Raw genomic sequence first — 21981 nt, 5'->3', positions numbered from 1 at the left:
GCATCATCATTTAAAAAAAAAAAGCATAACTGGAAACTTTTCATTATTCTGTTTTACCCTCAGGAAAAAAAGAACAGAAAAGCTTTATATAAAATTTTTGGATTACAGTGTTTTTCCACAGAACGTTAAACTTTATTATAAAATCCTAAGGGGAATACATAAAAAAATTATTAGAATTTATCAATGAGTTCAGCCAGTTTCTGGGATAAGTATCAATATACAAAAATCAGTTGTATCTTTACATATTAGTAATGAACAATCTGAAAATGAAATTAAGAAATTCATCAAAAATAACTACTTGGAAATAAATTTAACAAAGGAAGTACTTGTACACGGAAAATTACAAAACCAGCTAAACAAATGGAGAGACATCCCATGTTCATGGATTGGAAGATTTAATATGGTTAACATGGCAAATTTCCCAAACTGATCTACAGATTCAGTGCAATCCTTATCAGAATCTCATCTGGCCTCTGCAGAAATTAACAAACTGATTCTAAAATTCATAGGGAAATGCAAGGGACTCAGAAGAGCCAAAATAGTCTTGAAAAAAAACAAAGTTGGAGGACTTACACTTCCTGATTTCAAGACTTACTGTAAAGCTACAAAAATCAAGACACTGTAGTAATTGCTATAAAGACAGATATATAGATCTGTAGAATAGAATCGAGAGTTCAGAAGTGAACCCTTAAATTTACAATTAATTTATTTTATATCCTTAAAATGATTTTATCACTCAGAAAAGAGACAAATCATCTAATGATTAAGCATCTTTCTGTTTCTGGGGCAGCACCGCTGTACGGTTCAGTGGCGTTAAGTACTTTCACGTTGTGTAGCCAGCACCATTATCCATCTCCAGAACTTTTCCATCATCTCAAACTGAGGTTCCATACCTTTGAAACATTAACATTCCCCCCACTCCCTCCCTCCTCCCTCCCCTGGTAGCCACTATATTACCTTCTATGAATTTGACTATTCTAGGTACCTCATATAAGTAGAACCCTACAATATTTTTTCTTTTGTGTCTGGCTTACCTCATGTAGCATCATGTGTTCAAGGCTCATCCATGAATCATGTATCAGCATTTCCTTCCCTTTAAAGCCTGAATAATCTATGGTATATATATACGCATCACATTTTGTTTATCCATTCATCCATGGACGGACATTTGGGCTGTTTCCCCCTTTTGGCTTTTGTGAATTAGTGCTATGAACATTGGTGTTCAAATATCTATTTAAGTCCCTGCTTTCAATTCTTTTATGTATATACCCAGAAATGGGATTGCTGGATCAAAAAATAATTCTAATTTTAGGAACCACCGCACTTTTCCATAGCAGCTACGCCATTTTACAATCCCATCAGCCATGCACAAGGGTTCCAACTTCTCACACTCTTGCCAACATTTGTACAATATTTTTTGATAATTTTTTAATCTTTTGCCTATTTTTGTCAGAACTTGGTAGCTGCAGATTCCAGCTAATTCTAATTATGGAACAAATGACTACCATATGAACCGATTGGAAAGTCCTTATTGGCAAGCCACGCAGTCAAAATAGATTTAATTTCTGTTAGAAAAAGTCTGGCTTCATTTTATATGCGTTTCCATAAAAAAACGCTCTTACTTCTGAATTTTAAGACGGAGCTGTGGTATTAATTTGTTGCCTGAGGGAAGTAAAATTCTGCCAGTCTCAATATTTCTTACTAATGCTCTCTTTGCTTTACTTTCAAGAGGTTATCTCTCAGGATTGATGTATTATTTGACAGCAGTGAGGGCTTTATAAACAAACACTGTTTCATATTGTCCCTTTTACTTAGCAGCCAGGCTTTTTACACAAAGGCCCATTGTACCGCAGTAATGATTATGGTGTAAGAAGTATGTCTTTCTTTTGTGAAGCAGGAGAATGGTGATTGTGAAGGGGGAGGTGGAGAACATCCTGGAGAATGATGGCAGGAACATATTGAAACTGACTCTTTTAAAAACAGATGTGCCTCAGGACACCTGGGTGGCTCAGTGGGTTAAGCGTCTGCCTGCAGCTCAGGTCATGATCCCAGGGTCCTGGGATCGAGTCCTGCATCAGGGTCCCTGGTCAGTGGGGAGCCTGCTTCTCCCTCTGCCTGCCATTCCCCCTGCTTGTGTTCTCTGACAAATAAATAAAATCTTAAAAAAAAAAAAAAAAAAAAAGCTGTGCCTCTGCACCTCCCAGGGTTTCCAGTTTAGAGATTCCCTGTCTGATTTTACCCCCCTCCCAACTAGACGTTATTATCATTGCTCTGTGCGATCTGCATTTGCTTAGTTTTCCCCACATGTTTACCAATTTCTTTCTTCACCATTCTTGGAGATCTGCTTAGTTATTCTTTTTCTTCTTCTTGAAGTACAACCTTTGGTGGTGATCTCCTCATAGTAAACTGAATTCGTGTTCTGAAAACTGTTCTGCACGAAATGACAGTTTATAATTTTAGGTTAACATTTATTTCTTCTCAAAACTTTGACTATATCATTTTGTTGTGTTCTAGCTTTAGTTGTTGCTGTTGAGAAGTCAAGTTTCCAATGTTATCCCTTTTAGGCAATTTTTCTTTGTCACATTTAAGACCGCTTTGTCATCCTGCAGTCCCACCAGAACACGTTATCTATCCTGCTTATGATTTGGGTGCTTCCTAAATCCGATGACTCCCGACTATGACAAAATCAAGAACCTCTTCAGCTATTATTTAGTTTTGCCCCTCTTCTTTGAAACTCCCATTTTATACAGATTCAATCTTTTTCACTCTATCCCCAAGATTCTTAATGTCTTTTATTATTTCCCGTGCATATTTGTGTGTTTCTGCTGTACCCTAGATGATGTGTTCTTCATAATCTTTCACAAGTTTTAGTTTGTTGTCTTCGGCAATGTTCAATTGAACTGTTTAACTTATCCATTCTATTTTTACTTTCAATGACTTTTTTCATTTGTATACATTTATTATTTTTCAAATTTGCCTGGTCATGGTTCAGTGACTTTTATTTTTTGCTTGTTTTTTTTTTTTTTTTTTCCTTAAGAGAGGGAGAGAGCAGGGAGGGAGAGGGAGAGGATCTTAAGCAGGCTCCACACCCAGTGCAGAGCCTGATGTGGGGCTCAGTCTCACAACCCAGAGATCATGATCTGAGCCGAGATCAAAAGTCGGATGCTTAACTGACTGTGCCCCTGCTTTTTTTTTTTTTTTAAGTACAACATTATATCTTCATTTCTCTAAATATTTTAAAGCATAATCATTTTGTATTCTGCATCCAGTACTTCCGGTATCTTTAGTACTTAGTTTATAATGGTCTCTCATGTACAGCAGCTTACTTCCTTGTTTTGTTACTTGAGGTTGTGAGCTCAAATTTGGGTGGGTTTTATCTACTGGAATCCTTTTGAGACTTCAGCTGAGGATGCATCCCCAAAAGAGTGCTTATGCTTGCTTTTGCCAGGCACCCCAGGGCACTATTAACTGACAGCCACTTTAATATTCTGATTTGCATTTCCGAGGCTTCCACGGTAGCATAAATCTGAATTCTAAATGATGTGTATTTGTAAACCTGCGGTTCAGTATTCTTGTGGAAGACTACTTTCCCACCAAGAACTAAGAACACACACATTTCCTTGTGGCAGGTGGGACTTTGTTTTCTTCCTTTCACTGAAAGAATAGCTCTTTGAATATTTCAGCTATATGTGGGAATCTAAATTTTAATTCCATGTCTTGCTCAAGGTTATATCTCCTGTCTCCCATGTAGTCTTACTAGCCAAGATTCTAATGTGTTTCTTTGAGTCTGTTTCTTCCTCTGAAAGATGGGGCTAATAATAGTACCACATTATGGGGTTGTTGTACAATTAATATTTGTACAGTACTTAGAGCAGGGCCTGGCATATTATAATCAGTTGATAAATATTAGCTTTAGTGTTAGCTGCTCTATGTTTCACCAGTTGGCAAATGGTCTTAGGGAAGCCGTGGTTCCAGTGCTCTTTGGTTTTGGTCCTTAACAATTTCCCTCTTTCTGTAAGCTTGGCTACTTATTGTTATATTTCATTAAGAATTCCTAAGTGTTTAATAGTTTGTTTTTTAGAATATCAAATCATCTGTATTGCTGGAAATAAAAATAGTTCTGCTGCACGTAAAAAGACATGAACACAACTGGTTGCAAAACTCAGCTTCACCTGATTCTTGATAGTTAGCTGAGAACATGCATATTAAAGATGTGGTCACTCAGGGCGCCTGGGTGGCTCAGTTCCTGGGTGTCTGCCTTCGGCTCAGGCCATGATCTCAGGGTCCTGGAATTGAGTCCCGCATCAGGCTCCCTGCTTGTGTTCCCTGGCTGTCTCTCTCTCTCTGTCAAATAAATAGATAAAATCTTAAAAAAAATGTGGTCACTCTATTGGCCTTTATTTGCCATATGCATGGTGATATATGTGAAGAGACATTTTTAAGGCCGTTGTTGGTAAAATAGCCGAAGAACTCTTGAACGATAGGAGCTTTGGCCAACACAGTGGAATGAAAAAAGGTACAGAAATGAGTAGATAGGGCCACAGCTGAACTTGTCAAGTGAGAGTTTACACAACTAAATGGCTCTTGATTTTTCTCAGTGTGTTTAGTGAGCTAGGAAATAGTTTAAAAAAAATGTGACTTGAATACTTGTCTTTTAAGAAAATCTATAATAAAATAAGAAGTGATTTAAAGAATATGTACGACTACATATATGAGCAATGGCTTACCTGGGGGAAAACTGGGTTAGTTGGTTCTACCCTGAATTACTTGTCCTCATGGAGAACAATGTCATGACAAAGGATAAAAACATGGATAAGGTGTAATTAATTCAAGTTATTCATTGTTTACCGTCATCATAAAAAAGCGGCTCAAATTAAAAGCATCAGCTCTGTGTGTGTTCCTGTGGAACAATCTCCACATATATCACATGAAGAAGGCAAGATGCAAGACAGTGCCGATGATGCTATCATTCCTATAAAAATACAGAAGCTTGATTATGCAGGGTATCGGTGGAATGATCCACAGGAACTGGAAACAGTGGTTTGACTTGAGGGAGAATGATTCCCTTTCCACTGTCCTTTTGTAGGTTGCACCATGTGAATGTAATACTAACACACTCACACTCACACACACACACACACACACACACACACACAATACTGTTTTAAAAAGACAATATTATCTGTACAAGATTTTTCTTCTCCCTTGAGAAGCATTCTCAAGACTCGAAAGCAGTTGTTCATTCTTAAAAACCATGATGTGGTTGCTGCAATTAAGAACTGGATGAAGATAAGTTGGCTGTGAGGAGGATGAGCTCTGAAGACCAGTGTTATCATCAAAATAAAAGTTAAAATAAACCCATCTTTCTTTTGAGATCTTTGATGAGTATTTCCCAGACACAGGAGGAAACTGACCACTGGATCGCAGACTTCTGAAGTCGGCTACCTAACACAGATGCTGACCTCTTAGCAAGAAGGTCTACTTGTTGAAAGTTCTACCAACAGCCATTTACCACTTCTTTCCAAGATTTTGGACATTGTTCATTTACTGATAAGGTCACTTAAAAATGTAGGGAAAACAATTATACACCAACAAATTGGACAACCTAAAAAAAAAAAAAAAAAAGGATAAATTCCTAGGGACGGCTGGGCGGCTTGGTTAAGCATCTGCCTTCAGCTCAGGTCATGATCCCAGGATCCTGGGATTGAGCCCCGCACTGGGCTCCCTACTTAGTGGGGAGCCTTCTTCTCCCTCTGCTTGCCACTCCCCCTGCTTGACTCTCACTCTCTCTGACAAATAAATAAAATCTTAAAAAAAAATTCCTAGAGGGTTGCTGGAGGGGAGGGAGGTGGAGGGATGGTGTAACTGGGTGATGGACATTAAGGAGGGCATGTGATGTAATGAGCACTGGGTATTATGTAGGACTGATGAATCACAGACCTCTACCTCTGAAACCAATACTACATTATATGTTGATTTAAGAAAGTCCTAGAAGCATACAATCTGCCAAGATTGTATCATGAACAAATAGAAAACGTGAATAGATGGATTAGTAGTAAGGAGGATGGAGCAGTAATGAAAAATTTCCCAACAAACAAAAGTCCAGGACCAGGCAGCTTCACTGCAGAATTCTGTCACACACTCAAAGATTTAATACTGATCTTTCTCAAACTCTTCGAAAAAACTGAAGAGGAGGGAAAGCTTTAACACATTTTACAAGGCCAGCATTACTCTTATACCAAAACCAGACAAGGACACCACAAAAAAAGAAAATGATCAACATCCTTGATGAACATATATGCAAAAATCCTCAACAAAACATTAGCAATCCAAGTCCAAAAATACATTAAAAGGATCATACAGCATGATCAGGTGGGATGCAAGGATGGTTCAACACCTGCGAATCAATCAATGTGATACCCCACATTAACAAAAGAAAAATCATATGATCTCAAGAGATGCAGAAAAAGCATAGGACAAAATTCAACATCCATTTATAATAAAAACTCTCAATAAAGTGGGTATAAAGGGAATGTACCTCATAAGAAAGTGTCATATATGAGAATCCTATAGCTAACATCATACTCAGTGGTAAAAACTGAAACCTTTCCCTCTACGATCAGAAATAAGACAAGGATGCCACTTTTATTCAACATAGTATTGGAAGTCCTAGCCATGACAATTAGGTAAGAAAGAGAAATAAAGGTATCCAAATTGGAAAGGAAAAAGTAAAACTGCCATTATCTACAGATGACATGAATACACACACACACAGCTCTCTGAAGAATCTACCAAAAATACAATTAGAATAACTGAATTATTTAGTTGTAGGATACAAAATCAATATACAGATAGCTGTGGCAATTTTTTAAAAAAAGATTTTGTTAATTTGACAGAGAGAGAGAGGAGAGAGAGCACAAGCAGGGGGAGTGGGAGAGGGAGAAGCAGGCTCCCCACTGAATAGGGAGCCTGATACGGGGCTCGATTCCAGGACCCTGGGATCATGACCTGACCTGAAGGCAGATGCTTAACTGACTGAGCCACCCAGGCACCCCTATCTGTGGCATTTTTATATACCAATAACAAGACGTCAGAAAGAGAAATTAAAAAAACAATACCAGCCACCTGGCTGGCTTATTTGGTAAAGCATGTGACTCTTGATCTTGGGGTTGTAAGTTTGAGCTGTGCACTAGGTGTAGAGATTACTTAAAAAAATAAAAACTAAAAAAAAAAAAAAAAGAATGACAATACCATCTACAATTGTGTCAACAAGAATAAATTACCTAGGAAGAAATTAAACCAAGGAAGTGAAAGACTTGCATAATGAAAACTACAAGATGCTGATGAAAGAAACTGAAGAGAATACAAACAGATGGAAAGATATTCTGTGTTCGTGGACTGGAAGAATTAATTTTGTTAAAATGTCCATATTACCCAAAGCAATCTACAGATTCAATGCAATACCTATCAAACCAATGGCCTACCTCACAGAACTAAAATAATTCTAAAATGTGTATGGAACCACAAACAGCCAAGGCAATCTTGGGAAAGAACAATAAAGTTGGAGGTATCGGGGCTCCTGACTTAAAACTATACTACAAAGCTACAGGAATCAAAACAGTATGGTATTGGTACAGAAACAGATACAGAGATCAATGGAACATAATCGAGAGCCCAGAAATAAACCCACACATACATGGACAATTAATCTATGATAAAGGAGCTAAGAATGTACAATGGCAAAAGGATAGTCTCTTCAATAAATGGTGCTGGGAAAACTGGACTGTCTTACACCGCACACAAAAATTAACTCAAAATGGATTAAAGACTTGAATGTAAGACCTGAAACCATAAAATTCTGAGAAGAAAACACAGGTGGTAAACTCCTTGACATCGGTTTCAGCAGATTCTTTGTCGATCAGACACCAAAGGCAAGGGAAACTAAAGCAAAAACAAACTAAAAAGCTTCTGCACAGCAACAGAAACCATCACCAAAACAAAAAGGCAACCTACTGAACAGAAGATATTTACAAACCAGTTATGTGATAAGGGGTTAACAGCTGAAATATACAAGGAACTCCTATAACTCAACAGAAAAACAAACAACACAATTTAAAAATTGGCAGAGGATCTGAATAAACATTTCTCCAAAGAACACAAACAGGTGGTCAACAGGCACATGAAAAGATGTTCAACATCACTAATTATTTAGGGAAATGCAAATCAAAACCACAGTCAGGTATCACCTCGCATCTATTAGAATGGCTATTATATGAAAAAACAAACCAACAGAAATAAGTGTTGGAATGGATGTGGAGAAAAGGAAACCCTTGCACATTCCTGGTGGGATTGTAAATTGGTGCAACTACTATTGAAAACACTGTGGAGGGTCCTCATAAAATTAAGAACTACCACGTGACCCAGCTATTCCACTTCTGGGTATTTATCTGACAAATATGAAAACACTAATTTGAAAAGATATATGCCCGCCTATGTTCATTGCAGCATTTTTTAAATAGCCAAGGTACAGAAAGAACCTAAGCGTCTGTTGATAGATGGATAAAGATGATGTGGTATATTTGCACAACGGAATACTACTCAGCCATAAAAAAGAATGGACTCTTGCAATTTGTGACACGGGTGGACCTTGAATATATCACGTTAAGCAAAATGAGTCAGATGGACAAATGCCATATAATTTCACTCATGTGGAGTCTAACGAAAAACAAAACAAAACAAAAACTCATAGGTACAGAGAACAGACTATGTTCTGTTCTGGTTAGAGAAGGAGGTTGGGGGTGGGCGAAACGGGTGACGCGGGGCAACTGGATGGTGCTGGACGGTAACTTCACTTTTGCTGGTGACCACTTTGTAGTGTGTACAGATGCTGAATTATAGAGCCGTACACCTGACACGTATGTAAAAAAAGTGTAGGAAAAATGTCACCACTTACAGGTTTGAGTCTCAAAATATTTTAATCTTGAGAGCGGAGAAACCGGATGTTAAGTTCAGTAAGTAGTAGCAGTCTCTTCCATTCAGCCCTGATTTCCAGAACGGAAAACAAGATTCAATAGCATCTAACTCATCAATGGGGAAAGTTTTATTTTTCTTTTATGGCACGTAACTTAGAACATTAAGATAAAAGAATATTAAAGAATGGAATGCAAAATGTGCACGAATTCTGGAGTGAAGATGGGAGTGAGGAAGACTCTGATTTGTGGCTTAAGTAACGGGGTAGACGGTGAAGCCCCGGCCCAGGATTGAGGGGAAGGGAGCAGATGGAACACTGTAACCTGAGCCATTCTCTTCCACCTCTCCTGCCAAAAAAGGGGAAACTTGGCGCCATGGTGCCAAGAGTACCACCCTGGTACAAGTCCTAACCTAATGTGAAGAGAGGGTGCTGTAGCCAGGGCCACCTCTCAGCTGTCCCTCTCACCCCCAAACATACAATTCCTTTCTCTTCCACAATTCCTCATGATATGCTAAGGATGACCCTAGTCCAGGAAGGGGGGTGGGGGGGGGGAGAACCAGTAAGGAAAAGTGAGAAGGATTTAATAATAAAGTTGTGTGGCAAACATTATTTTCAGTTGTTGACATGTCTGAGATGCCTATAAGATAACAAAGTGGAGATTTCCAATAGGCACCTAGCAGAAAAATCTGGGTATATAGGTAAGAGATTTGGGTTCATTTTCTTATGCTCACTGAGGGCAGATGAGGTCACAAGGTGAGAGCAGCAAACAGTGGATGGCAATCTTAGCTGTACATTGGAATCAACTTAAAAAACAAAAAAATGACAACACAAAACTGATGCCTGACCTGTCTCCAGACAGATTCTGATTTACCTGGTCTGAGGGGCAGTCTAGGCACTGGAATTTCTGACAGTTCTCCAGGTGACTCTACCAAGAAGCCAAGTCAAGAACCTGTGGCTTTAGAGCATGAAGAGAAGCCAGGATTCAGGATCGATCCCTAGCCCAGGGAACACAACATTGTGAGGAGTAAGCAGAGGAAGGACCTGTAAGGAGACTGTGGCCCCCAGGAAGGGAGAAAAACAGAGCGGTGTTACGGAAGCCAAGGAAGGACCATTTAAGGAAGGAGAGGAGACTCAAAGTGCTCATTACTACCCATGCTGTTCGGACTTTCCTTAGGGTATAGTAGGAAACAGCTCCCCCAGCGGCCTTTGTTTTAAAATTCATGCAAATATCGTATTCTGTTCTTTAGTATATTTTTATTTTAATGTAAGAGTAGTATTTTGTTTTATTTTTATTTTTTTAAAGATTTTATTTATTTATTCGACAGAGAGAGAGACAGCCAGCGAGAGAGGGAACACAAGCAGGGGGAGTGGGAGAGGAAGAAGCAGGCTCATAGCAGAGGAGCCCGATGTGGGGCTCGATCCCATAACGCCGGGATCACGCCCTGAGCTGAAGGCAGATGCTTAACCACTGTGCCACCCAGGCGCCCCAAGAGTAGTACTTCAAATGATATACCATAGAAGAAAAACAAAACAAAAATTCCAAACCTTATGAACTATTACAAGAAATTACCTCCACCTTCTGGGTTCTTAAAACTAAACTGCAAACAAATTGCAGCTGATTAGAGCCCTAACTTATCTGTCCATACTGACTCCACTGGCTGTAGAAGTTCCATATTTTTGCAATTATCAACAATTTTAAATTAAAAAAAAAAAAGGCACACATCCCTTGGTTAGTTGAGCAGATTCCAGTGGGAATAGGTCAATATATTTTCTCTAATATTTATCGGTGAAGAATTTGTTTCAAACTGTTATATGTGCAATTCACAATGTTCTCTTGTAAGTGACGAAAATTAGTTTTCTTATTCAAGCACTATTGATATTAACAGGTGTCCTGATAAGTAATTCTTGCACTCAGTAGGTATTCAAAAGTTTATTGGATGAACAAACTATTATGTGTATGTGTATTAATTTATATGAGTTATAACAGTCAATTCTCTCCATGTCAGGAAAAAAAACCCATTCATTTTGCTAAATTAAGGAAAGATAGGGGGAAATATATGCCACCTACAAACTCAAGAGTCATGTTGCCTTATCCGCCACAGGGAAGGTATTCTGAAGTTAGGCAGTCTGGTGTCAGGTCGTAATTATAGCACCACCCAGCTGGGATTTCTCCCCCGTCCCCCACCCCTCGCCTTTTAAAAAAGATTTCATTTATTTATTTGACAGAGAGAACAAAAGAGCACAAGCAGGGGGAGTAGCAGAGAGAGAAGGAGAAGCAGGCTCCCTACTGAGCAGGGAGCCCAATGAAATGCGGAACTTGATCCCAGGACCCTGGAATCATGACCTGAGCTGAAGGCAGAAGCTCAACTGACTGAGCCACCCAGGCGCCCCACTGGGACTTCTTCCTTTGCTGGAATTACCTTTGGGCTGCCAGGGGCAGGAGGCAGAAAAGAAGAGAAGGGTGAAGTCAAGTCCTCAGCAGTCTGCTTCATCCAGTTTATTTATTTAATGTTTTGGATTCCAGCGTATTGAAATTTAATCCTGCATGAAAATAGGATTCTTTGTTCAAAAAAAAAGAAAAAAAAAAAGCTTGAAAACCACTGGATTAGACTCTGAGGTCTGGAAAGACTTTCAAATTATATATATTTGACTCACAATATCTTTAATATGATTAAACTAAGTTTGAGATATATTTTCGGCAATGTAAAGTTTCTGGGAAGAATTTTAGAACTAATTTCCTCAAATGTCAAAATAAAAATATAAGTAGGAAATGTCTTAAAACTGCAAAATCAGGAATAAAAGCTGTACTGAAGAGAAAACAAAGGAAAAGAATTGAAAGAAAACAGATGACACATCTTTTTCAAATGTCACATTTAATGTTTTCACCACTGTACTTCAAATCTACATTGTACAAAGTGACCAGTAAGTGTGCCACGGTAATTGACCAACCTCTGAGATTGTACCTTTCACACCAGTGTCTTCTTGGGCTCTTTTGATACTAAACACGTTTCTCATTCAAGTGAATTGAAATGCTTCAGTTGGGTTGATTCTCAGGAGCCTCATAAAAAAAAAACAAAGATATTGCACCATCTTTGTTTAGTAATTCAATGTTTGTTTCTTTCACAGCAAATAATTACTTCATTGAAGTTAAAACTTCCAAACATAACTTATTAATAGTCTTCAAATTCAGCTCAGATCACTCAAGATGAAAATACTCTGCTAAATACAGATAACTTACAATAACTTTAACAGTTAATTGTCCATAACACACACCAAGGTTTTTTCCTAGACCAATTTTAAGACGATCCATTAGTATTCCTTGTACAGGTGAAAAACGATCTTCAATTTTCTTGTCTTTTTATTTTTAATATAAAAGTTGGAAGGGACATTCAAGTTTCAAGTCTCCACATTGAACTTAAAAAAAAAAAATAGTCATCATCAGCATGTGGAGGTAAACAAGCCAAGTTGTATAACTCCAGGAGGTAGAGGCCTTCAATTTGTATTCATATATACATATGCACAGAAGAATTCAGTGTTCCAACAGAAAAAAGAATTTGTCAAAAAGTAATAAGTTATTTACTACTGTGACATTTCAAGACTCCCACAGCTTTGCCTAAGGACACAAACACATTTGACATAATTCCCTATGTGCCTTTTTTTGTGGCTTTAAAATTTTTAAAAATTTGTTTTTGTCTTTATTTATTTATTTTTTTTTACTGTCCAGTGCAGGAAAAGTCTCACAAAATTTCACAGACCTAAAATGTGCAAGCTAGTTCTCTCTCTATACAGCAATGTTGGGATTCTTTTGAAATTAGCCCAGAAATGAATTATTTACACACATGAAAGATGCATGCTTGGGGGGTTCTTTTATGTAAGAAAGAGCAGAAAAACTTCTAATAAAAATAGATTAAATATATATATATATATTTATACTGGGTAAGGAAAACAGAAGTTTAGTCTCTCCTAGTCACAAACTCATTCTCTCTACCCACAACATTGGATTTTAGACAGCACACATCACCGTCACGGCTCTAATGAGAAGCTAATTATAGGGCTTGATCATTAGGTGGCATGCCCCACCCCCCAACCCCCCAGGTGCAGCCACGATCAGCTCATGTGGCTCCATGATTGGTCGCAGGCAAGGTTTCTAGATTCTTTCGTTTTAGAAAACCCCAAATTTTCAGGAATGGCTCAAATATCAAAATGTACGACTGTCCTTTGTGTGTGTGTGTGTGTGTGTGTGTGTGTGAACAATCTCACTTCATTTTAAAAAAAGAAAAACAAAACAAAAACACAAAACCCCAAAATCCCAAATTTGGTTCAATTCTCTTTTGTTCTGAGGTGAGCCATAACAGCTGCACTAAATTCATAAAACATGTGCAACTCTGGGTAAAATATTTTTCTTCTAAAAGCACAACCACTTTACAAGATTAAAAGTCTAGTAACATTTCTAAATATTATTCATATCATACAAGTAGTGGTTGTTAATTTAAAACTTCATTAGTAAAATTACAGTACAAGCATGATTAACCTCCAGAATTGCAAATCCCAGACTCCAGTGGAAAGCTACATTACATCTTCAGTAGTACAGTATCTTCCACCGTCACTCCCACACCAGAGGAGATGGGGGCATCTCAGACGGCTGGGCAACAGTGGAACTGGAAAAAAATGGAGACATGTGAAACCAGCTGTGACACCACAAAGGGCAAGAGGGTGAGTCAATGCTGAGTGTTTCCTCTCTTCCTTTAAGAAAATGATAAAGTCCATTTTTGGATTTTTATTTGGTTAACTTCTCTAAAGATGCATTTGTTTCAAATTGTTCATTCGAGAATCTGTATCTATAAGTGAGGCAACAGCGATGGGCTGGAAGGTGACAAGTCATTTACTTGCTGTGGGACGCCGAGCAAATCCCCTCGTCTTTCCTCGTTTGGAAAGGGATGATGCCTGCCATCCACCTCATAGGACGTTGTGATGAATGCACAAGATAATGTACGTAAAGTGCCTTCCACAGTGCCTACTTGGTCATATAAAGTAAGTGGTAGGTATTATAAATAATATTGCTTATAATCAACCAGGAAAATAACCTTAAGGGATGCAGAATTATCCATTTAAAAGTAGCCTCTCAAAATACAGCGACTTTAAGTGGGAACCTATGTGAATGAGCCTTATAAGCACTTTTATCAAATATGAGTTCAGTAGTAATGGATAATCGTTTAGCATTTGTTATCCACAGATCAGTTTCCTCAGTTATTTCACGTATCTGTCTAATTTTGCTAACTAGATTATAAACTTGAGGGTGTGTGTGTAACCACTTTGCTTCCCTGGGGCCTGGGATAATGAATAACTTGCACCTGAAAGGTATTAAAACACGATTGAGTGGGTCACTGACTCTTAGGGGAAAATAAGAAAGTAATTTTAAACCACAGAAAAGTAAAAATGCAACCTAATTCCTTCTTTCCACAGAAAACACATGGAAGAAATAAAAATCACCCTGATTTAAAAAATTCTAAACAAAAATTCTTGGCTTTGATTTAATCAATTCAATCAACTTCAACACCATGTCACGGCCAATTAAAAGGCAAGCAAGGAGAAGAGGGAAAAGGGAGAGGCAGAAAGGCAGGTAGGAAAGAAAGGAGAAAGAGTGTGGCCTCTCAGATCTAAACCCAGCCTTCTCTGTCCTGCTTTGTAATACTGGAGCCAGACCCTTCTCGCAGTCATCCTTTGCCACCAGGTTGTGCTGGTAGGACACTGCAAGGGCATGGCATCAGGAAGCAGCTTCCCTTCCTTGTGCTGGTGTGGTTTTTTTGATATGGAAGGCCCTGTTTTGTTCTACCCAAGCTTTCTGGCAAGTTTCTCTGCAACCCAGCAGGCCTCTCTGATGGATCAGTTCTGCCCACACCTTTTGCAAAGCCTTCAACACCCTTAAGCTGAGTGTGTTCTTGTGGCAGTCATAGCCTCTACAAAGAGGTCCAAATTTTATTAGCCTTGGGTGGAGGGGCCGCCTCCAAATTCTTAATTTCTTCCTTGTTCACTCTTCCTTAGTCTAGAGAGAGTACCTGCTTTCTGCATTTGCCACTTTGGGGCCCTCCAGAATCCTCTTATGCACCTTCCAGAAGTTAACCATCTTTTCGTAGTTAATGCTTCTCACTATTAAATTTTCCCTGCTCACATTACTAGGTGTGGTTTCTTTCTCCTGGCTGGAGCTTAAATGATGCCAAGGATTAGGGAAAAAGACACTGAGAAGGAAAGGACAGAGAGAGACAAAGACAGTAAGGCTTGTCGGGTTCCAAAGCAGCTATGAAGCTCTTGAAGCAAAACTCCAGATAGGAACACACCAGCACTCTACCTATAAAATCATCTTGCTTGCAGTTATTATTCAGGTGCTGGGGGTGGTAGTGGGAACCAAGACAACCATGTCTAACTCAAGGGCAGTGGCCGCCACGCTGCTGCTGCGGGAGGACCCTATGCATGTGCGGGATCAGGCAGTACAGCGGTCATCTGAGAACGAAACTGCCAAAGCACCACCCCCAAATCAACCACCATGAAGTGGCGTCAGCATAAAAACGAATGCTTACATTTTTAATTTGCTTTTGACTAAGCCAAAACTTGTAAAAGTAACCTCCTTTTTATCTATATTACCTAATCTAAATAAAAACAGAAATATGCTGAATAACCAAATCACAACGGCATCCTTTCAACAACAAGGAAGTAAGAATTACATACATATAGTTACCTAATAAAGCTCTTAAAAGCAGCAGACTGCGGGTTGATGCAGAGAGGCACTCTGTTTCCTTTCTGCTGTTCCAAAATGAACTGGTGAATAATTTCTGTGGAGAAAACAAACATACACTCCATGCCAATCTGCAGGCCTGGGAGCAGTGGATTCTCAGCTCACCGGCCAGCAACTGAACAGCATTTCCTACTGGTTTAGTTAGATCAAGCACACAGATCATGTATCAGGCGGGATCCAGCGGAACTTTCCTGAAACCAAAGTGACAGTGGCTGCTCAACACAGGCAACCTCCCCATCCCCCTGACCAAGTGGCGTTATATGGGTTCGAAACTCCATCCGTGGGAGGAGTAAAATGGTCTATAAATTTGAGAGTGATTCCATAGAGTTGGCATTATGAGTGAATCTTCTATGTTGCTGGTAATTATCGCTCTTTTGAAAATCACTTAAAAAAACCCTGCAGTTGTTGCTTGGGTACATAGTTTTAGGCTGTTTACCTCGGGCACTACGCTCTTCTAAAATGTCCTAGAATGTCTAAAATCACTCAGAATTTTGGATGTCATTAACCTCCATCCCCACCCCAATAGGAGATCGTGTCAGGGAATTTTATGACTAGACGATCAGAAATTCCCCTCTCTTGTGATCATTCAAGGAATGATTCCCTCAGTGGGTGTTTCTCCTTTCTAAAATTTGCATGTGATATAAAAAAATCAATACGTTTCATTCAATGAAGTCACAGTGAGTGAATACTTATTACCTACTTTGAGTCACACTCACTAAATAAGTCAGCTTGAAAAGCTCTGCCTGACCTTCCCCTGGATGCAATAGTAGATCAGTGTTTTTATAACACACATAGCTTTCTTGGCGTATATGCCCTGGACAAAGAGCTATACACAAGGTTGTAAAATAAACATATGGAGGAACTCTGGTCACCATCCAGACTCAGCTTTTCACAGTCACATAATGGAAAATGTTATTATTCATCCGGCCGAGGACCAAAAAAGGTACTCACCTTTAACCTGTCGAACAGAACTGAGGTTCTTCTCAAAAGTGTCATCAAATTTGGGATTGGTGATGGGCTCAAAGTCACTGGTATAAACTCTTCCAGTAGAGGTGGAAAAGCAACATTTACACATACACGTGTGATATCGTAGTCGCCCTTCATCTAGGTAGGGGTGGGCTAAGGCATCCTTAGCGGATATTCTTTTGGACTGAAATCAAATTTAGAGACCAGCACATCAACACTACAGATAAACATGACTGTCTACACAGGATCTTTCATTAAGACACAGTAACTGCTTTCACAGCTTATCCTTAGTTTATAGTATATCTTGCATAAAGAGGGGATGTCTGAATGTAGAGGCAGGTGAGGCAGCAGCAGAGGGAGTATATAACATAGGACAACCAACCACCAGACACCACCAGAAAGCTCTTAAAAGTGACTCTGCTAAGATCCCGAAGAGCTCCTACCTTGAAATAGATACATGCATGGTCAAAAAATGGCAAATACCATGACATTTAAGTATGCAATGCTTTGGAGGGGATAAGTTTACATTTTAAGTAACAGTTATATTTTCTAAATATGTTTCAGCATTTGGTAGAGATGTGATCACAGTGGCAATTTTACAAAGTTGCTTGAAACTTTTATTCTCTTAGAATGCCAACTGAACTCAGGGCAAAAGCCTATGGGGAACTGCTGGGGTTAGGCAGCAGACAAGGTCTGAATGCCATGTTCTGACAGCCAGCACCGTCTGAATATCAGTGGCCTGTGGTTTTCTGGCACTTCAGAGCAGAATACTAAATGTAGTAGTTTCAGGTTTACATAAATCATAAACTCATTTCTCCATTAAAAAAACTCTGCTCCTCTTTTTAGCTTAGTGGACGTGTAAGTATATTTTAAAGTATTGAAGGATGGACTCAGTACAGAGAACAAAAATGGACACTCTGCCCTGCTTCCGGTATAATCAAGCACTTCACACAACACAATTAAAAACAAAGAAAACCATGTGGTACTCAAACCAAAAATAACTGGATCACCCTGACTGGTTCTAGTCCCCCAAATAACAAAATGTTAAATATTCCCCATAAACCTGGTTTCCCTAAAAATGCTTTTATCTCGAATTCTTTGCTATGCTGATGTTAAAAGGTATGTCATGACTTTTCAGGATATGATAATCACAAAAGAAAGCTGCTGCTTATCCACATGAACAGACGGATGTAAACTTGACAACCTTGGTTTTGTTTCTCTCACTACCTGTCATATGGTGCATCTGGTGATCCAACCTTCTGAAGCCTGACTCGCTGGTGCTCTTAGCAAGTAAGCTGCTGCTTTTTTCTCTAAATGGGTCCAGCTATTCCTGGAGGTTCCACTGGGATAAAGGTCTATTGTCAGAACCAAAGGAAACAAGCTGGCTGACAGTACATTTTGCCTGGGACCAGGCCCCTTGGAGTCCTCAGTGCCTCTGGCCAGTCTCACGTGAGGGACTGAGCTCCTTGGCTTTTGGATACTACAGCTGGTTCTTGGATAAGTTCATTTCTGTTTCTGACTGAGCGTGGCCAATCATGAACACACTGGTGGCAGCAGTGTTTGAATCTGGGTCAGTTTATCACCTGACCATTAAGTCATTTCTGTCAGGTGGCAGATGTCAGAAACTGGGTCCCTCTCAGCTGCCAGCAGCAGCTGGAATCTGGTTTTCTTGCTGGGTTTTTTTGTCTGTGGATTCTGATATTTCCTAAAATTTCAGAATGCAGGGTTGAAAAGATTTTGGTGTTATCCCAACTACTGATAGCATGCTCTGTGTTTGTACGTTCTGTGTGCATCAACACGGGGTCCTCTAAAGTGTCTTACCCAAGAGAAGCCTTTGAACAAAAGGTAAATCAAATCCTTAGCATACAATCAATGATCAACTTTCATTTTTCTAAACAAATTAATGTCTCTTTAGAACTTGTGAAACAAGGCTAAAGAAAGGAGACTGTCATTTTGTAAAGGGTATGAATACTGAAAAGAAAAACTGCCTTACTAAATTGAGAAAGAGATCACAAAATTACTCAGATTTTCAATAATGTTCTTTAGAAGGACTTAGCGGTGATTAATTATGTCCTATATATATATATTTTTAAGATTCATTTATTTGTCAGAGAGAGCACGCACGCATAGGCGCATGTAAGTTGGGGGAGGGGGAGAGAGAGAGGGAGAAGAACACTCCCTGCTTGAGCAGGGAGCCCAACTCGGGGCTCGATCCCAGGACACTGAGATCATGACCTGAGCTGAAACCAAGAGTCAGATACTCAACTGACTGAGCCATCCAGGCGCCCCATGTCATGTATATTCTTAGTTACATATTGTACATACCTTGTTTAACTAATCAATATTTATAATAGATGTCAACACTTGTTTCTACCCTAGATTTTGTTGCTTTATCAGAGTTGGCTCTTTTAGTTTTGAAGAGTTGATAAAGCCTTCCATTTTACAAATAAAAACTATTTCTAAGCAAACACATTGACGTACTTTGTATACTTCTGAGGGGAATTAATATATCATGTTATGAGATCTCTTAAAAAGCGAATGGGGCAAACTCCTATTCCAACTGGCTTTTAGAACGACTATCAACACATTAAAGACATATACAAAGAAATGAAAAGATTTTTAAAACATTATTCTGCCTTATGTATTAAATATGTTGGCTATTTAGAAATTTTTTCTTGCTAAAGCTGTAACTCATAGGGGCGCCTGGGTGGCTCAGTCGGTTAAGCGTCTGACTTTTGATTTTGGCTCAGGTCATGATCTCGGGGTCCTAGGATCGAGCCCTGTGTTAGGCTCTGTGCTCAGTGTGGAGTTTGCTTGTTCTTTTTCTTCTGCTCCTCCCCCCGCTCTCTTTCTGTCTCTGTCTCTCTCAAATAAATAAAAAAATAAAATCTTAAAAAAAATAAAGTTGTAATTCAAAGATTAAATAAAGCTTTAACTGTGAATTAAAATAATACTCTTGGTTAGTAGGTTACAGAGTAAAAAGCAAAATATTTCTCTTAAAGTTTTAATATCTGGTATATAATTGTACAAGATAAAGAGGTCATGTGATATTACTAGGCAAGGTGACTCTGGACAAATCTAGGCTGAGTTAATAGTTATAAAAATATAAAAATATCTCTGTTTTCTTTCTGATTTTACTGCCATGTACAAATGATGCCACCACAATATTCTATAAGTTTTGAGTTTGTTTTCTCACAAAAAGCCTAATCATTTTGAATTTAATTTTTTTCTACTGATTTTGCTGGTCAAATAAACTAATATCCCTTTGTGTGAGATTACAGAATTGCAAAATTACGTGTTCAACTACAGTAGATGAATGATAATAGGTAATGTGTTTCCAAAAAGAAATTAGTTTTTAGAATGCTACAATTCATAAGGACTTAATTTATCAACTTAAATTTTAATCTGATTCTTAGTTAACATGAAGACCTTGGTAATAATTAAATTGAGTTAATGAACAGTTTTTGGATACCTGGACAACATAATTTTAATATATGAAGGCTCTTCATTAATACATTATAGAGGAGCCATCAATAAACAGTTAAAAAAGATGTGCAAATATCTTTGGGTTAAAGTAATATGTATTTTGTCAAGAGTATAAAGGAATATGTGATGATAGGAAGATGTGTATGCAAGATAATAGATATATGTTTGGTAAGAGAAAAAAGTGAATAATTTTGTCTAACTTCCTAATAATTTTTGTTGTGCTTTAAAAATATTGCTTGTAACTATTTATTGCATCTAGAAAAATTAAAGTCTCTGGAGGTTTAATGTCTTCACTATTTGAGTTAATAGTTAATTATGTCTTTATAAACGGATTATTTATTACATCTCATCCTTTCCAATACTATTGATATCATTATACTAAAAGAACCAGAGCCCTTCTACTAGAGGCTAAGGAATTAAATTTTCCATGAGAAACATCGGAAGAACCTCAGTAAAGGACTGTTACACCAGGTACTCCTGACTACTGAATTCAGGATATAAACTTATGGGTATAGCTGATGTTACCACCACAGACAGCCATCAGCTAGACTAAACCAAGTAACTGAGTCAGGATTTCCAGGAATGTGTCAGTCCAGGAGCAGACACGTGGCAGTAGACCGCTTAACCCAAGCTCAATAAAGTAATTAAATAATTATCTCAGACTAACTGGGCTAAATAAACTGATTTAATTATGGTTAATGTTCTATTTTTAATGGATATTTTTTAAAAACCTCATTTCTTTCTTCTTAACGTATCGCTAGCCCTCAATTTAACAGGTTAAAATCAGAATGCAACACTCTTTAAAAATGGTATCTATTTCTAACTGAACCCTCAGAACTGGAAAGAAAAGAATCCTTAGTATCAGTCATAAACTAATAAAGCATCAGGCCAATTTAAAAATTATTCTGTAAATAAATAACAGTATATATCAGTTGACCTTGTTCTATAAGACAATGATAAAAAAGGGTAAATATTACATGGGGTGCCTTAATGGAATTCTATTTTTTAAATGACCATGTAGTTATTTGCATAGGTCCAATAAGAATCTATCCTTTTTTTTTTTAAACCAGATAAATCTTACCTCCTTCTTATAGATAAATCTAATGTATAACTATGAGCACACCGAAAGTTTCATTTTAATTAGGTGTGACAACCCCATTCTTAAGGAAAAAGGACATTTCATGTGTAGGAGTGATGTCTAAAAGGCTTCCCAGGAAAACATGCTTGGTATCCACTCTATGGCTTAGGAAATTACAGCCTTAGAGTTGTAAAGATTATGAACTTCTGGCAGGTCAGGATCATTAATGATCATGGGATCTCAGAGAAACAGGACATCATACAGCTCTAAGTATTGCAAGTAAAAGTTGGTACAGGTGAACCACATAGTTCGTGGTTCCTAATCTTAACAGAATAAAGAGAGTAACATATTTCTGACACATAAAAGTAAAATTTAACCTCAGGGCCTTTATAATATCCTCTAGAGGCAGACAGAAATGACCTCTGAAGCCTGAAGTTCATGTGGTTCTAGTTTTCTTGACCACAAAAGATATATAAAAAATACATAAGAGGTCTTTATGTAAAGTCTTTACGTAAGACTTTACGTAAAAACATCTCCTGTTGTATACATAGTTTAGCTATGTAAATAAACTTGCCAAATAAAACAAAAAAATCAAACTAATGACACTAAATCACTAGCTCATTGAGCAACTTATGTGGTTGAAACTGTCCTTAATGGTAGGAGCTTGACCACAAGAAGGGGGTGTGGAAA

At 38.2% G+C, this 21981-nt stretch overlaps 1 protein-coding gene across 1 annotated transcript in view; it reads right to left on the bottom strand.

Annotated features, from left to right (window-relative positions):
* Positions 1-11827: 11827 nt before the first annotated feature.
* NLK (nemo like kinase) overlaps positions 11828-21981 on the bottom strand; it is a 155473-nt gene continuing 145319 nt past the window's right edge. The window contains exons 9-11 of the mRNA XM_040641040.1: positions 16713-16911; positions 15705-15798; positions 11828-13629 (exon numbers count right to left, since the gene is read on the bottom strand). Coding sequence (XP_040496974.1) covers positions 13575-13629; positions 15705-15798; positions 16713-16911 — 348 coding nt within the window. The 3' untranslated portion in view covers positions 11828-13574. The remainder of the gene's footprint in view (positions 13630-15704; positions 15799-16712; positions 16912-21981) is intronic.

The sequence above is a fragment of the Ursus maritimus genome, unplaced genomic scaffold (assembly GCF_017311325.1).
Source record: "Ursus maritimus isolate PB19 unplaced genomic scaffold, ASM1731132v1 scaffold_24, whole genome shotgun sequence".
Classification (NCBI taxonomy): Eukaryota; Metazoa; Chordata; class Mammalia; order Carnivora; family Ursidae; genus Ursus; species Ursus maritimus.
The sequence above is the reverse complement of the archived record's forward strand: the minus strand, read 5'-3'. Positions and strand labels throughout refer to the sequence as shown.